The sequence below is a fragment of the Helobdella robusta genome (assembly GCF_000326865.2).
Source record: "Helobdella robusta unplaced genomic scaffold HELROscaffold_18, whole genome shotgun sequence".
Lineage (NCBI taxonomy): Eukaryota > Metazoa > Annelida > Clitellata > Rhynchobdellida > Glossiphoniidae > Helobdella > Helobdella robusta.
The window spans coordinates 3,094,705-3,112,693 of record NW_008703981.1 but is presented as its reverse complement, the minus strand read 5'-3'; the positions used below and the strand labels follow the sequence as shown (position 1 = coordinate 3,112,693).

The 17,989-nt window shown below is 34.5% G+C and overlaps 3 protein-coding genes across 3 annotated transcripts in view; 1 reads left to right on the top strand and 2 right to left on the bottom strand.

Annotated features, from left to right (window-relative positions):
* HELRODRAFT_170732 (hypothetical protein) overlaps positions 1 to 4,275 on the bottom strand; it is a gene marked incomplete at both ends in the record, with an annotated part of 5,864 nt that extends 1,589 nt beyond the window's left edge. Inside the window, 10 exons of the mRNA XM_009016527.1 lie at positions 64 to 252; positions 391 to 1,584; positions 1,739 to 1,821; positions 2,008 to 2,077; positions 2,461 to 2,518; positions 2,637 to 2,701; positions 2,796 to 2,988; positions 3,118 to 3,195; positions 3,521 to 3,696; positions 4,224 to 4,275. Of these exons, the coding sequence (XP_009014775.1) occupies positions 64 to 252; positions 391 to 1,584; positions 1,739 to 1,821; positions 2,008 to 2,077; positions 2,461 to 2,518; positions 2,637 to 2,701; positions 2,796 to 2,988; positions 3,118 to 3,195; positions 3,521 to 3,696; positions 4,224 to 4,275 (2,158 nt within the window). The remainder of the gene's footprint in view (positions 1 to 63; positions 253 to 390; positions 1,585 to 1,738; positions 1,822 to 2,007; positions 2,078 to 2,460; positions 2,519 to 2,636; positions 2,702 to 2,795; positions 2,989 to 3,117; positions 3,196 to 3,520; positions 3,697 to 4,223) is intronic.
* Positions 4,276 to 5,412: 1,137 nt separating this feature from the next.
* On the bottom strand, positions 5,413 to 11,290 carry HELRODRAFT_191168 (hypothetical protein). Its single transcript, XM_009016526.1, has 11 exons — positions 11,103 to 11,290; positions 10,386 to 10,490; positions 10,181 to 10,309; positions 9,976 to 10,023; positions 9,764 to 9,859; positions 9,460 to 9,593; positions 9,087 to 9,182; positions 8,766 to 8,831; positions 8,253 to 8,340; positions 7,905 to 8,154; positions 5,413 to 7,172 (listed from the first exon to the last, which is right to left on the bottom strand). Exons 1-11 carry the CDS (start codon positions 11,133 to 11,135, stop codon positions 5,698 to 5,700), a joined length of 2,520 nt encoding a protein of 839 aa, XP_009014774.1. The 5' UTR covers positions 11,136 to 11,290; the 3' UTR covers positions 5,413 to 5,697.
* Positions 11,291 to 15,163: 3,873 nt separating this feature from the next.
* HELRODRAFT_76766 (hypothetical protein) lies at positions 15,164 to 17,910 on the top strand (the record flags this gene model as incomplete). Its single annotated transcript, XM_009016525.1, has 9 exons — positions 15,164 to 15,545; positions 15,733 to 15,845; positions 15,981 to 16,051; positions 16,257 to 16,448; positions 16,633 to 16,791; positions 16,876 to 17,034; positions 17,259 to 17,367; positions 17,518 to 17,627; positions 17,790 to 17,910. 9 exons carry the CDS (start codon positions 15,164 to 15,166, stop codon positions 17,908 to 17,910), a joined length of 1,416 nt encoding a protein of 471 aa, XP_009014773.1.
* Between the last annotated feature and the right edge of the window lie 79 nt (positions 17,911 to 17,989).

Sequence of the window (17,989 nt, the reverse complement as noted above, 5' to 3'; positions counted from 1 at the left end):
CAAACAAACAAACAAGCAAGCAAGCAAACAAGCAGATAGACAAACAAAGGTCAAAGTACAAACATTCAAACTGCTCCTCCCTGCTGAGACCAGCATTCTTGCCCCCACTATTAGCAGCCAATGCAGAATTGTTGGCTTTCTGCATCTGCAACAGCTGCAGCAACATGTGCTGCAACTGCCTCTGCTGTTGTTGCTGCTGCTGCTGTTGCTGGTGCACAACAATATCCTGCAGCTTCTTCAGTAGGGGTATAGCTGTATGCAAATTTCAATTCTATAATTTGCAATTATTTATAAAAAAAGAACATGAAAAGCAATAGAATAATACAAAAAAAAACAGACAAACAGCAAACAAAATTTCAAAAAAAAACCAACAAAACAAAGGCAGCAAACCTTGCTGAATGATCAGCTGATTATCATTAGAGCTGTTGTTGTTAGCTGAGCCACTACGTTGCTGACTGGACAGTTGGGCCAGCAGAACAGGTAGGAGGGCAACACAGTTGGCAAAGGTTGCTTGTGAGGCTACAGTTGATTTGCTGCCAGCAGATGTAGAAGCCTCACCGTCAGGCACGAGACCGAGGACTGCTTGTTGGAGACCATCGAGTGTTGTCTGGAGGGATTGTTGCTTATTTTGCTGCTGCTGATTTCGACTGCCATGATGAGTTGTTGCAGATGTTGTTGTGGATGCCACGGAAGATGATGTTGAAGCATTTGTGCCGGAGTTTGGTGAGTTTAATCTGCTATTGTTGCTGTTGTTGTTGTTGGCTGAGTTGCTGCTGCTGTTGTTAGTGTTGTCAGTTTTGTTGAATGGTGATGATGAAAAAAATGGCGAAGTGAGAGTCTCCCGTTTTGATTCTGCCTTATAATTACTGTCAGCGATGTTATTGTCGGTGTTGTCATTATCATGGTTGATGTTATCATTAGCATCGTCGTCGTTGTTGTTTATCAGGAAGGAATTTTCAGGTGATATATCCATATCTTCGTGCATGTTCGTGTCCAAGTATGTCTCTCTCGATCTCTCATTGTTACCACTGCTGTTGCTCTTCTTTGACGATGAATGATTGTCAGTAGCAACGTCATGATGGTGGCTATGATGATATCGATTCCCATCCACTCCTCTACTCACGTCAGCAGCAGCAGCAGTAGCAGCAGCGTTCCTTCTAGAACCATCTTCCCTGCCACTTGTATTATTAATATCATCCTCGTCGTTATCGTCGTCGTCGTTGTTGTTGTTAGTGCGAGAGTAGTAAGTTGATGTTGTGCTTCTCTGATTGCTGGCTATAGGCGATCGAGACTGAGAGGTGCAAGATGGCGATGATTTTCTTTCTCTTTTCGTAGCGGAGGAAGACGTTAGCGGATCTTTTGACGAAGGACAGTTATTGTGATTGATATCATCGATGTCGTTGTTCATGTCGTGGGAGTCAGATGACCTGGTTGGAAATTTTTTACTTTTAGATTTGTTGACGTCGTCTCTGTTGACGTCGCGTCTGGCCGAGGACGACGACGTTTTGGCGGCTGATGAGGTGGTCGACGTTTTGTTTGCAGTAGCAGCGTATCTACTGTTACCACTGCTATTGTCATTGTTTTCTGTGAGAAGTAGTTTTTTTGGTGGAAAGATGAGAATTAAATGATACAAATCCTACCACAGCTACATCATGATTACAGGTACTGATATTGTAAAAGAAAAATGTAAAAAGTAGAGATGAAAAATAATTATAAACTGATAAAAAAAGCTACAAACTGTTTCTGTTGTTTGATTCTGTTGTTGTTGCTGATGAAGAGGATGTTGTTGTTGTTGCTGTCAACTTCTCATCAGAGGTCTTGCTGGATGGAATTGGGGTTTTGTCACTGGTGAATAAATTAAGATGATGATGAAGGGGGTGATGTTGAAGATGGTTATACCGCTAAAGATAAAATGATGACTGGTGATAATAATGATGACAATGTTGAATTAACAATTCATGTTGCCAACAACAACAACTACAACATTAAAATAGTTGAACAGCTTACTCTTCAAACCATGTATCAGGCCTCTCCCACTGTGAAACCTCAGTCCTACAGTTATAAAAATACCTCTTCCCTGTTTCCATGGAGAAAAATTGGTTAAGTAGGAAAGGGAATTTGTGAATTTGGTAAAAAAAATTAAAAAATTACTTAGAAAAAGAGTGAGAATATTAAGAAATTAGAGAAATTTTTGCAAAAATAAGTGAAATTTATAAAAAAAAAAACTAAGGAAATTTGTAGGGTTAGGGTTAGCAGAAATTTGCAGAAAAATTGGTGAATTCAGGTAAAAAAATTTGTATAAGTAGTAACAAAAATGGTATGCTTGAATGTTAATAACTATTATGATCAAAGCTGTAATTGTGCTAATAATCAACTATAATTGATTTTATGAAGAAAAAAATGATTGCTTCAAAAGTAATTAGAAACTATTATAAAAAAAAGACAGGGAAATAGCACTACCTGATCTGCTAACATGCTCCGACCAATCCCCACAAACACGCTCGGCCAGCCTATGCACCTAATCAAACAAAATATTAGTTTCAGTTTGTGGATGCTAAAATAACATTTTACCTAAGATAAGAAAGTAAAGGTGACTATAGTGAAGAGATTTAATTGATTGACTAGATCATAAATACTTCAGATTTGTGGTCTTTGTGCTTTCGATCCTTGTTTTTCACGTCTTTACTATGAGTTTTACGATCTAAATAAAGTGTAATAATAAAAATTTTCTTTTGATTCAAGTGTAAATTATAGTAAATATTAAATATAGTTGAAAATAAAAAGTTAAAATTCACCTTTCATCTTATCTGCCTCATAATGGCCAGGCTTGTTCGAGAATGATCTGGGGCTGTTGCTTCTTCTTTTGTGGTCAACGTTCTCATACTTTGATATTTTCCGATCTACGTACTTAGAGGATGAGCGACAGCTGCTGTTGTTGTTGCTGCCACTGCTATTATTCATTGTCAGACTTTTGTCCAGTTTCAGTGTCTGGTTAACAATAGCAGATTGTTAATAACTTTGCTTTGTTAGACAGCAATTGTACTATTAAAATGTATATATTATAAAAATTAAAATAAAAAAAAATTAAAACATGAGTTTTTAACGATTATAACTTACTTCTGATTGGGCTGTTTCTCGATAGCTGAAAATGTGAAAATAAAATAAAACTGACATGATCACTTTTGATAAACTGAGCTTAATTTAATTTTTAATTATACAAATATAAAATTATAAAAAAAATTGAGAATTAGAGATTTCAAACTTTACAAACAAAAATAGAACTCTCAGATTCAGACTGTTTTTCGAATCACGCAAACGAAAATTTAAAAAAAATTATGAATTTAAGAATCAGAACTTAAAAAAAAAATGAAAAGATAATTAGAAATTCGAATTATTACTAATTTACTTACCCCTCATCTAGCCTGGGTATTTTTCTCGCATGCATTACCATTAGGCATTAATTGGGGCCTTCTTAAAGCTTTTTAATTACGACTTGGGAATAAATTTTCACAAATATCACCTGATTGCCGTGGAAACCTTTCGATGAAGTTTCAAATCGACAAACAGATCGCCATTTTAATCTAACATCGAGCGGATTAACAATCAGGTCGTTGTTTGATTTAGCAGGATATAAAATTTTGTATTTAGCCTCGCAATTTTTCCTGATTCTGTAAAATACTAAGAAGGATTTTAATTCTGAATTAAAGAAAATAATTATTATTCTTAATGTTTACGTAAAAGTTATTGAAATATTAGAAGTAACTCGCTAAGGAATTATTAGCTGAGAAAATGACGTCATTTTAATATTAATTTATTCTAAATAACAACTGTATGATGTATTTACCATGGATATATACATCACTCCATCCATCCATCTATTCATTCATTCATTTATTCAATAATTTTTCATCCCTTCCATCCATCCATTCATCTAAATAACTGTATAGTATTGATCGATTTAGTAAATATAAGCATTCCATCGTTCATTCATTCATTCATTCACTCATTCATTTACGTATTTATTTAGGTATTAGTATTTATTTAGGTATTATTATATATTTGGCCCTAGCTAGGCAATACAAATCTTAAATAATAAAACCCTTCAAGATTATGCAATAGATATATGCTACTAAATGATATTATTTTTATACGTAAAACAATCAACACACACAAATAATGTATAAATAACTATATGTTGGAAGGATATGTTGTATGGATTCTACCGGATTGTTGGTTCAATGCCAACAATTCGGTAGAATTCATACAATACTCCATATAAATATATGTGTATGTATACAAAATATAGTAGCATATATACTAATTAAGTATAAACATTTGCATATAAAAATATACAAATACACATACATATTTTTCATTTTATATTATGTTATGTTATTTCGTTAAAATATAAATATATGTTTATATATATATAATTATATTTATATATAATTAAAAATAATTATATATAATTACGTATATATACATATATATAATTAAAAAATTTGAAAATTTTCTAAATTGAAAACGACATACCTACGCTACAATATCACTAGCTATAATGTAATACGGTTAAAATGACGGAAAGCATTGTATGTATAAATGTCAAGTGCAGTTAAACAAACGCTCTCTTTCTCTCTCTTTCTCTCTCTCTCTCTCTCTCGGATGATTGAATGGCATACAGAGGGAACAAACAAAACTGGTGAAAATTTAATACTATCGAAATGACTAGGAAGGACGAAAGGAAGAAAGAAATGAATGAATGAATGAATGAATAGTTGTAGTACTAGCACTAGGTTAATAGGCTACTGCAAAATCTAACCGATGAAAAACAATAATTACACACACACACACACATACTTAAGGATGCAAGTATATCATAATAGTTTAATGATATTTATTATATACAATAAAAATCACCATAGAAAAAGTAGATTTTATTGTATTAAAATATGAAAAATGTGTAAGTGTGTGTTTGTTTGTGTGTGTGTTTGTTTGTTTGCTTGTGTGTGTGTGTGTAATAATTTAATTTGATTACATATGCAAAGGTATAACAAATTATTAATAATATTAAATAATGTCTATACATATACACATACATATAATGGTTTTTGATTCACCAGGTAATATAATTAAAATAATTGAACTTAAATAACAAATAGATAAATAAATAAAATTAAACAAACAAACGAACGAACAAAGAAATGAACGAACGAACGAACAAACAGAAAACAGACAAATAAATATAAAATATATAACACAATGAAGATATATGCAGTTGTCTCGAACAAATATATACCTACAAATACATACAAACATATTGCTGCTGGTAAAAAATTTTTTGTTCTTTCTAAATAAATACTGAATAAATATGTATAATTATCATTGTCATTATTTATCTATTTATTTTTGTTTATTTATTTATTTATTATAACATTTAAAATCTACCACACTAACAATGAAATCGGAAAAAAAACGCGAAGAATGTAACAAATAGGACAGCTGAAAACTAAAAAATTCTGCTATAAAGCTGCTTAGAAATACAAAAATGTGTATGTGTGTGTGCGCGTACATTTGTGTGTATGTATGTATGCACGTGTGTACGTATGTATGTATGTTTATATGTATATATGAGTATCTTTTTTGATTGATAGTATTAGAAAAAATTGAAAATTCGTAAATGAAAATTAATACAGCACATTAGCAAAGGTTTTGCAGGTTGTCCAAAGAATGTGACATCTTGTTGCTGGTGTTGTTGTTGTTTTTAGAAGTTGTGGTTGTGGTTGTTGTTGTCAGTGTCGCTGACGTCGTTGTGGCGGCGAATGGTACGACTGCATATCGATCGAGTGGCGTGTTCGAAGCCTTCCTCACCCTCGCTACATCTGAAAGCCGCGGAATGTCGTCTGTGAATGTCAAGGACGAAGACGTAGGCGGAGCTTGTGAGTGGTGAGAGTTTCGTTTCGTACTATTGCGGCTGAAAGAGTTGTCGCCGTTGTCGTTCACGTCGTCGACGTTTGAAGTTTTGAGCGGGAATAGAAAGCGCAAATTTTTTGGCTGCTGCTGTTGCGGATGAAGCTGCTGCTGAATCTGCGAGAACTTGCCACTCAATATACTCGCCCCACTGAGAGCAAAGTAATCGCTGGACTGTCCAGCATCGTCGTCGTCATCATCGCCATCGTCGTCATCATCATCTTCCTCATCTTCGTTGTCATCATCGTCATTATTACAACCCTTCAGGTACTCCTCTTCGATGTGATCCACTCTCGCCCTACCATTAGCAACTCTCCTCGATGTTAATGAAAGCCTTGCGTTGTAATCCCTCACAAGACCAGCTGTTTGCTGTTTGCTTGGTGACGTAGACGATGACGTCAGCAAGGGTGATGAGGAGGGCAGAAGAAGTGACGCCAGCTTCTTGTGCCCTTTTTTCGCCGCTAGAGCTATTTTTTTATTCTTCGATTTCAATTTGGCGTCTTTGTTTTGAAGCTTGTTCTGCAGTTTCTGTTGTTGTTTCGTCAACTGTTGCGGTTGTTGTGGTTGTTGTGATGGTGGAGGTGGTTTGGTCATTGCATACAACCTCTCAGTGGTTCGGATCTCGTAGCGATCGAGGTCGACCACGTCCTCATCAGCGAAGTAAGGAGCTATCGATATTGTGTTCTTCCTCGCCATCGCTCGTCTGCTGCTGCTCTTGCTCGCTCTCGAGGCATCGCTTGAATGAAAATTTTGAGCTGCTGGTGTAGTGGCCGGAGACGCGGAGGGCGACTGAGACATAAATTCACTTTTAAACGCGTTAATTATCGTCTTCTTAGCTGAAGATAGCGCACCTAACCCATGTTGTTGCTGCTGCTGCAATGGTGGTTGCAGCTGCTGTTCTAGCTGTGAATACTGGCCAGTGTCCAAAAATTGGATGAGGTCATCGGAGGTCATCGTGTTCCTCTTCACTAAGGTATTACAACTACTGTTACTGCAGTTACTATCATCTTTCTTCTTGTGGAACACCTTGGCGATCATCGACTTCTGCCTCACTTTATTAGCTATCAAGCTGAACTGCAGTGACAGCTGCTGCTGTTGATGGGGACTGGTGACGTCATCGCCACTTCCGGCGGCCGGCACGTGACCGGAAATAGTCGCGGCCGGGCTTAACGACAACGATGTCGTACCTTTAACCTCTATGTCCTCTGCGGAAGAGTGATCAATTGAAACGGTGTTGGAATATTAATTAACATTAATTTATTAATTATAACTACTGCTACGATGAAAATAATATTAACATTAATAACAAGTAGCATTAACTCAGTTGGCTAACATGCGTATTCACACACACTTCTTAAATATCCAATGCCGAGGAACAAAATATTATTAAACAAACTAAACAAAGCTAACTAGAACTGAACCAAAAACAATCCCAGCCATGATATTTTAACAGAAATAAACATAGCCATGTTACTTTTTCTTGTCTGCTGTTACAGCTGCTGTTGCTACATGTTTTGTGTTTGTTGTGGTTGCTGCCTGTGAAGCTGCGTGTGTATGTGTGTGTCTCTCTCTGTGTGTGTGATGATAATGGTGATGATAATGATAACGGTGATGGCTGTATTGGTAGGTAGGGATGATGATAATGATAACATAAAATCAACAAGACGATATTTCATACCATAAAACTAAAATGGTGAAGAAAAGAAACGCAAAGTTTAATAAAAAGAAGCCAAATAAAATAATTAAAAATACACACATGCAAAAAATACATACAAGCGTACAAAAACTACACACAAACATACAAAAACTACACACAAGCATGCAGAAACTACACACAAACATGCAGAAATCGCATTCAGCTAAAAGAACCAGACATTTTAGCAACAACACAATCACAACGCCCGGCAAATGGCAGTGATATGCAGAACTCTTCCAACCTGGCATGGTCTGCGTTCTGAAGGTTGCATTCGTAATGGCCTCCCTCGTAAGTTGCTGCTGCTGCTGCTGGGACTGCTGCTGAGACAAAAACTTTTGCTGTGCATCATGTTGTTGGAGATGCCGTGGCAACAACTTTTTAAGCTGACTCGTTGTAGTTGTTGTTGTCGTAGTAGCAGCGTTGTCGCCGTTGTTATCATCATCTTCATCGTTTTGAGCATTGGATATGAAACTCATCAGAGCTCCTATCGACTGAAATGATTGTGTTTCAAAAAAAACGAAATCATACACACATTCAAAACAAACACACACACAGACAAACACACAGACAGACAAACACACACACTGACCATAATAGAGGCAGGTAACAAATCATAATGAGCCCTTTTGTATAAGGAACTGACGGCCATGAGCCCCGCTTCTGATTGGCCGTTGTGCCTACATCATTAACATAGTTTATTCATTCATTCGTTCGTTTATTCATTCATTCATTCATTGATTCGTTCATTCATTCAATTACGTAGGTGGTTAATTATTTAATTTTATTTGTCATTGACGCCGACATAATCATTTTTCTCTTCATCATTTTTAAAGTTAGTCAGCGAAAATGATGACGACGATGATGACAATGATGATGATAGCAGTAATAATAATAATTATTATTATTAATAATTAATAATTATAATAGCTAGAAATCAAACATAATATAATAGAGAGATCTGAGCAGTTCAGAGATGAAGCAGTCATTAACAGGAGTCCATGATGATGATGATGATGACGGTGGTGGTGATGATGATGATGGAGGTGGTGGTGATGACGATGAAGACGTTGGATTATGATGATGATGATGATTGCTTTTCAACTTGGGCATAATATTATTATCAGCTTGAGATTCAACATTTGGATTGTCCTTCTTTGTCTTAGTGAACCTTTTAAAGGGAAAAAAATTTAAGAAATTCATCATCATCTTCACCATTATCATTACTACCATCATCATCATCATCATCATCGCCACCATCATCATCACAATCATCACCACCACCACCATCATCATCATCATCCCCATCATCATCATCCTCATCACCACCACCACCATCATCATCCTCATCCCCATCAGCATCATCATCATCCCCATCAGCATCATCCTCATCATCATCCCCATCATCGTCGCCATCTTCACTAACATCATACAGAACTTGCATAGGGTTAGATGTGATAGGTCTGAGAAATCGGAAATGTGCTCGTTGTACCTCTGAAGAGCGTGTATCATTATTGTAAGCCTATGTATTCAAAGAGGGATGGGTCGATTGACTGATTGATGAACGAACGAACGAACGAACGAACAAATAAATGAATGAACGAACGAACGAACGTACAAACAAATGAATGAATGGATAAATTGATAGATGAATGAACGTTTAATAAAAACGAAACAACTACAAAACAACACCAAAACCAACCAGACAGCCAACCAGACAATCAAACAAATCAACCAATCGACCATCCATCCATCAGTCTATTCATCCATTCATCCAGACAGACAGACAGACGTCTAACTTATTTTTATTAGTAACACTGTCTGTAGCTTTTAAATAGGTCACATTTTTGATTTTGGACTGGTGACTATTGTGGACGTGCCATCTGTCCAGGGCACTTCTGGTTAGCATGGATGTTGTTACCCCCATGGGAATCTGGAAATTATTATGATCATAATTACGATAATTATGACTATAATTGTGATAATTATGACTATAATTGTGACAATTATGACTATAATTGTGATAATTATGACTATAATTGTGATAATTATGACTATAATTGTGATAATTATGACTATAATTACGTGAGCAACTAAACTAACGTCATGGTAGATTGATGAGGTTGTATTGAAAATCAGTGCCGAGTTGGGCTGTAGTAAGAAGTCTGTCTGGCAGTTCAGTTTAAGTCTTGTGGAGTCCTAAAAAGTTGAAATTAATTATTAAATATTTAACCATAATTAATAATAATAACGAATGATAATAATTATTATAGTTATAATAAATGATAAAAAATGATGATAAAAATGAGACTCACTAAGTTATACATCCCAAGGAGGAATGCTTCTAAACTAGAAATAACAACCTATGTGTGTAAATTCATTCTTACACATGGTCATAATAAAATATATATATATATATAATATAAATAATTAATAAATAAATGAATGAATAAATAAATGAATGAATGAATGAATGAATGAATGAATGAATGAATGAATGAATGAATGAATGTAAAGCACTTGTTGTCCATTAATGGCAGAATAATACTTCAGGAGCATTGCTGGAATGAACTCTAAAGAAAACTTCTTAAGTTGATCATTGTCAAGTCTGTAAAAGTTGAAAAGCTGGTGAACCACTGGGTCCAATTCCTGGTCAGGGAAATTAGTGTCGGGTTTAATATTAAAATAAATTAAAAAAATAAAAATAATATATCTTTAAACTAACCTCTGACTTATTTTTATTTTCTATAAAAAAGAAAATCTCTTTTTTCAACGTGTGATCTTTCTTTATATCTTCCGCAAAATCTAATAATTTTTCCGTAGTGCACATCTATAAGAAGTTTGTGAAATACTTGGTAATGCAACAAGACATATACAGGTAAAATACATATAATATATATATTAACTTTACAGATATACTAACTAAATATACCACTGATTGCATTCTTTAATGATACATAAAAAATAAATGTATGTACATGTATTATGAGCCTATTGCTATTCTATTACACAATATTGTATGCATGTATGTATGTATGCACCTAAGAAAGAGGATTGTGCAGTATAAATATCAAATCAATGCCATTATAAGATTACCATTAAATCAATTTTTAGTTAGTTCATCAATCACTAATTGCCTAACTCTACTAATGGCAAATTTTTTCTAATCTAACCTAAATGACTAGCAATAAAAAATCAAATCTCAAATATAAGCTAAATTTTCTATTGTAGATGATAAGATAAGAATAAGACACTTAAGAAGAGGATACACTTCAAGATTTTAAAAATTGAAGTAATAAAACCAGTATTGCAAATTCAAACTTTAAATGACTTTTCAAAACATTTAATTTAATTGTAATAATAAATGATAATTTTTATTTTATAAGCAATAAAATAAATAAAAACATATTATAAATGAATAAAATAAAATTAATAAATTAACCTTGAATGTTGCTAGCCATTTCGCAATTGCCATGGTGGTTCTTAGTAGTAAAATTATTAATCATTTCATAGATAAGCTAAACGAGTATGAATAAATCCTTTCTAAATAAAAACAAATCCGATTGGATGAATTGACGGCCAGTCCGGGAAGAATCTGCCTAAATCTTACACAAATTTAAAAACTGAAATAAATTTTAAAAAGTAAACATTAACATTGAATACAAAGAACTATTAATTTACCGAAAAACACAATAATAATTGAACTAAAGTACGTCAAATTTTTTATCATTTTCACGTGTCTACATAATTTTTTGTATTTTTTATGCATTAAATCAATAAACTATAAATAATATTTTTATAACATTTTTAAAATTGGCTATAATTTATATCAATTTTTTAATTTAAAAGAATAAAATCAAAATATCTTTCCATACTTTTAGAGTATATCGTTCTATTTTGAATAAAACCAAATTCACAACATAACAACACCATCGAATACATCATATATACATCTGTGCTTATTTTGAATAATTTTCCGATAAAAAATGTCGAAATAATTCATTTTAATTATTTTAAGAGTGAAATTTCAAAAATTATTTTAAATAATTTAAATCTCATACATTTTTTTCGTGAACTAGCCATTAATTGTTGATTATTTTTCGCTCTATCTATGTTATTTGTTTTTTACTTTTTTTTAATTTAATATTTTAATAATTAATTTTTCCATTTTTTCCATTTCTTCCCAAAATTTTTCGGAAATAATTTGGTGAGTGAAGTTGGTCTTTGTTCGTTTTTTAAGTTTTTTTCAGAATTTTATAATACATTAATTAAAATATCTTTCTAATGAATCTGTCTGCTTCATTTGATCTTACTAACTAATTTAATCGCTAAGTAAAAATAAAATAACTAGTTATTAAAATTAAATTTTAGACTATTAACCATTATTGACCGTTATTTTTATCACCAGGCTCTAACTTTTATCTGGAAAATCACTTTTCTGACCAATCTCTACATTGCATGGGGCATATGATATATAATATAATATAAATATGTTGCATAATGAAAGAGTTATAAATGACTTATCTGATTTCATTTAATTTAATGGAAAATTTGATATGATTTCATTTGTTATTCTTCATTGAATTTTTTTTGAATCAATTCATTTTTGCATGATTTAATGAATGACTGAATGAATTAAACTGATTGGTGAATTGATGGCCAGATAAATGAATGAATAAAAGAATTGATGGGCAGATGAGGATGACTGCATTGAACAAATGACTGGTTGGATAAAAAAAAAGGAGTGAATGAATGAAAAGATAAATGGATTGATGGATGGAAAAATGAATAAATGAAAGGCTAAAAAAATGAATGAATGAGATTATAAATGGATGAGTATAATAATGGATGGATAGATGGATGGAATAGAAATTTATGAATGAAAGAAGCAGCATAGCTTCACATGGAAAAAAGAAATGACACCACACAGCAGTGTTCTATATTTGGAGTTGGATGCATGGTGGCTTCCTCTCTCCCTCCTCTCTCTCTCTCTCTCTCTCATGCTGATGTTTCTAAATTTAAATATTCATACATTTTTATACATATATATATATTCATATATTACATACATACATACATACATACATACATACATACATACATACATACATACATACATACATACATACATACATGATTATATATTTTTTTTTGAATATATATATTTTTGTTTCTAAACATAAATGGGTTGATTTCTCACTCAAACTTTGGTTTCATAAAAAACTTAGCTATTCATAGCTTTATCCAGAATATTGTAATCAAATAAACAATCTATATGTGTGTGTTTTTTTTGTTTGTGTTCCCAATTCTATGGGTATTTTTTGTATATATGTATTTATTGTACACCATAAACAGTTTTTTTTCTGAGTTCATGTATGTATATATATATATATATATATATATGTATGTATGTATGTATGTATGTTTGTTTGTGTGTGTGTGTGGTGTGTGTGTTTGTGTTTGTGTGTGTGTGTATGTGTGTGTGTTTAGCTGGCTGCCAACCAAACAACTGACTTCTATTTCTGTGTCTACCAAAAATAGATTGTTGACCGTACAGTCCACACTTTCTCTATTCTCTCTCTCATCTCTCTCTCTCATCTCTCTCTCTTTCTTTTTCTCTCTCTTTCTCTCATTTTCTTTCTCTCTATCTTTACTCGGAAATTCTAAAACAGAATACATACCAAAAAAACTAAAAATAGAAACAATAAAACGGATTATTTTTATTCTAAATTTAGAAATTTACTCAAGTTGGTTTAATTAGTTTGTCTCAGGCAGATGTTTTTCAATACCTTCATTGCCGTCACCGTAGTCATCATCATCGTCGTCATCTTCATTATTGTCATCTCCATCGTCATCATCATTGTCATCTCCATCATCGTCATCATCATTCTTTCTAATCACCTGTTTTGATTTTTAAATACATTAATGAAACAAACTTCCACCCTGACATTTTAAATTTTGTCACTTTTTCTTCAGAAATGATTTTTAGTCGGAAGACAAAAAAAGCGGGAAAATAAAGCATAATGACGTCATCATCATCAACAACATTATTATCATCGTTCGTCTCATCATCGTCGTCGTCGTTATCGCCATCATCTGTTAAAAATTGAACCAACCCTAAGTTACTGACTGACTGACTAGAGACAAGATTATGTTTGCTGTTATGACAGGAGACCCATGCCAACTGAACAACAACAATAACAACAACAACAATAATAACAACAACAACACTAGCACAGACATCAACAACAGTGATGATGATAACCAACAATCCTCATTTGATAGTAGGTTGGTATTGAGGGTGGTTGAAATTGTTAGAACAATGTGTACACATTTCGTACATTCGTCCGTATGTTCAGTTGTATTTTTTAGTTGATTTCTTCTCCCTCTGCATCAGATTTTGTCAAATAAACACACGTAAATACGAAAGTAATTGCTCGTCTTATGGTTGGATATCATCACATTATCAGAAAACCACAGAAAGCGCTATTGAAAAAACTTGAGTAAATTGTCCCTTCAACGCATTAGCGATCCCTTATTGCTTATCTTTTCAAGGGAATTTGAAAAAAAATTTATTTATCAAGTCGTCAGTAGTTTATGAAATTTTGCAATTTGTTATCCTTCTCCAAAGAGCACTCCTTGTTATTTGTTATGATGAAAAAAAATTAACCGTAACGACGTATCACCTTAAAATTATTGATAATAATATTTTTAATTATTAAATATTGATAATAATATTATTATTCTAGTTATTAAATATTAATAATAATTTATTTTAGCTCACTTAACTGATTAAAAGAAACAACAACAACGATTATAATAAATAAAAAATATGTGGTAATGTTCAACTGATCTCATTCTCTTCTCATCAATATTATAATTATTATTTATTATTATTATTTATTATTATTAATATCGTCATTATTATTATTGTTGTTTTTGTTGTTGTTATTTTTATGACCATTTTACTGGGTTTTTATATGTTTTTATTTTTGATTGGTTGTGGTTTGTTCCTCAAAACCGAAATACAGAAATGTTCTCTCTCTCTCATACTGATGTATCGTGTGTGTGTGCGTGCGTGAGTGTATGTGTTTGTTTGTGGGCATTGAGTTATTTCTTGGCTTATTTATGTTTTATGGGACTTGGATTATTTCGTTGGCTTTGTTCCATTTTTACTCATTCATCCTTACTATTTTTCACTCTATCTTTCTCTCTCCCTATGTATATATATATTTATATACTATTATTATAACTATTATTATTAAATTAGGTAAAATTATATTATAAACTTCATGTGGTATATTATGTTTCAAACTTAGTGGAAGTGTAATTTTTTCGTACCTTCTCTATCACTCATCACTCTTACAATTCATCCATCAATTCATCCATCCATTCACCAGTTCATTCGTCAATTCGTCAATTATTTCATGAATCCATCCACCATTTCATCATCCATCTACCAATTCACCGTCCATCGATTGAACCAACGACAGCATGCTGTGCATGGATGGGGGCGACGTGCTAGACGCCGACAGCAAGCCCCAACCGCCACCAAACTACGCCATACTCATCGCTACAGCCTCACCAGCCACATCATCAACGACATCGGCAACGACAGCCGCTCTCCTGACTACATCAGCGACGACATCAACTGCAGCAGCGACAGCAGCAACGACAGCAGCGTCAAAACAGCGAAGATTATCTAGCCTTTCTACTGTAGCTACTTCTACTCATTCTCAACAGCAGCAGCAGAATGACACAAATTCAGTGGATGTTTCGTACCAGGAGCACGGTGGCTTGGGCTTCCTAAGTGGGCTTTTTGGCTGTTTCAGACCCGTACTGACCATAATCGGAAAGGCCGCTGCCAATGAAATCAGTCAGAAAGGTCTGATTGACGAGAGATTGGATGAATTAATGAATTGATTGATTGATTGATTGATTGATTGATTGATTGATTGATTGATTGTATAATTAAATGTTTTAACGAATGATCAATCCATCCTTTTATTCATCTGTTCATCCACCCATTCATTCATTCATTCATGCACGCACGCATCGATCCATCCATCCAGATGATTGGAATATAGCATTTGAGAACATATCAGATCTTCTCTGGCTAGGTAGCGGGGCTCAGGGCGCCGTGTTTCTTGGCAAGTTGAACCACGAACTTGTGGCCATTAAGAAGGTTATAATGATGACGACGACGGCGACGATGAGGATCCTGATGATGATGACGACGACGATGATGACGATGATGATGATGACGATGATGATGATGACGACGACGATGATGTTGCAATAATAGTTTTGTTTGATGCAGGTTCGAGACATAAAGGAGACGGAGATCAGACATCTGAGGAAATTGAACCATCCGAACGTCATTTCATTCAAGTTCGTAGTTGTTCGAGTTGTATTTATAATTACTCTTTTAATTTTAGTAATAATTATTTTTATTTATAATTACTCTTTTAATTATAGTAATAATTATTGTTATTTATAATTACTCCTTTAATTATTGTAATAATTATATTTATTTATAATTACTCTTTTAATTATAGTTATAATTATTTTTATTTATTAATAATATTGTCAAAAGGGGAGTGTGCATCCAATCCCCGTGCTTCTGCATCGTCATGGAGTATTGCCCGTACGGCCAGCTGTACGAGGTCTTGCGAGATGGCAAGGATCTACCTCCAATCCTATTGGTCGACTGGTCGAAGCAGATAACCAATGGCATGTGCTACTTGCACTCTCATAAAATTATACACAGAGACTTGAAGTCGCCAAAGTTTGTTGGGTGTTGTGGTTGTTGTTGTTGTTGCTGGCTGTTAATTTTTATCTTTCTCTCTCTCTTTCTTTCTCTCTCTCTCTCTCTCTCTCTCTCTCTCTCTCTCTCTCTCTCTCTCTCTCTCTCTCTCTCTCTCTCTCTCTCTCTTGTTTCCTATCAACTCCTTTTTCCACCCACCTCGCAGCATCCTAATATCAAAAAACGACGTGATCAAGATAAGTGACTTCGGCACGAGTCGCGAGTGGACGGATAAGAGCACGAAGATGTCATTCGCCGGAACTGTGGCCTGGATGGCGCCTGAGGTCATCAGGAATGAACCCTGCTCGGAGAAAGTTGACATTTGGTTAGTCGGTGGCTCGGTTGATTCGTTCGTTTAGTTGCACTTTTCACCGGTGTCAATAAGATGATTAACGATCATGATGTTTAGGTCGTTTGGCGTGGTTCTATGGGAGTTACTGACTCACGAAATTCCCTACAAAGATGTCGACTCGTCTGCCATCATTTGGGGTGTGGGCAGCAACTGTTTGCACCTTCCCGTGCCCTCCACGTGCCCCGAGGGGCTCAAGTTGCTCATGAGACAATGCTGGTGAGTGAGATGTAGCTAGGGGTGGATATTTATCGTTGTCGTCGTCATCTCCTCATTTGTTATTATCGTTGTTGTTGTCGACAACATCATCATCATCATTTTCTTCATCATCATCATCATTTTCTTCATCATCATCATCATTTTCTTCATCATCATCATCATTTTCTTCATCATCATCATCATTTTCTTCATCATCATCATCATTTTCGTCGTCGTCATCGCAGGAGTCCGAAGCCAAGAAACCGCCCGTCGTTCCGGACCCTGCAGATGCACCTGGAGATCGCCTCTCCAGACTGGCTGAACCACGACGAGAACGAGTTCTACAAACTTCAGGTTCATCATTTCATCACACGCACACGCGCGCACACACACACACACGTACATCTTATTCAGCACTTTTTCATCATTGGTGGTTATCGCCATATTATTTTGTCATGTGAAAATTGCCACATCTGTCACACAACGAAAAATGCCACGACTTAGGAGCACTGGCGCAACGAGATCCGCGAGGAACTGCAGAAGATTCGGAGCGAGACGTCGACCTACCCACTCATCGAGGAGGAACTCATCCGAAGGAGGAGAGAAGAGCTCAGGTGGCCGAGTGACTGGCACTCAATTTTCATGCCGTCACATCATTTTTTTTTTGACGTGACCTAGTTTCAACCGACCTGATACACTTTTTGCCAAATAACTGTCCGGTTGTTTTTATTTTAAAAGTTGACCGATATCACAAATTGAATAAATTACTTAATAAGGCATGCCCAGGACGTCAGAGAGTTGTACGAGCAGAAGTTGGACCGAGCGAACAACATGTACATGGAGCTAACAGCCTGCATGCTGCAACTAGAAAAGAGAGAGAAAGAGCTGGCAAAGTGAGGGGAGTTGTCTTCGGTGTCGTCTTTACTGTTCTATTTTTCTTAGTTATCAGTGTTTTCATCTTCCCCATCATCATCAT

Bases quoted from the DNA above. Each gene is read 5' to 3' on its own strand.
- HELRODRAFT_191168 (XM_009016526.1), bottom strand. From the start codon at position 11,135: ATGGCAATTGCGAAATGGCTAGCAACATTCAAG. The intron at 10,491-11,102 runs GTTAATTTATTA...AACTTCTTATAG, and splicing joins AATGGCTAGCAACATTCAAG to ATGTGCACTACGGAAAAATT. The intron at 10,024-10,180 runs GTGCTTTACATT...TTACACACATAG, and splicing joins CTGCCATTAATGGACAACAA to GTTGTTATTTCTAGTTTAGA.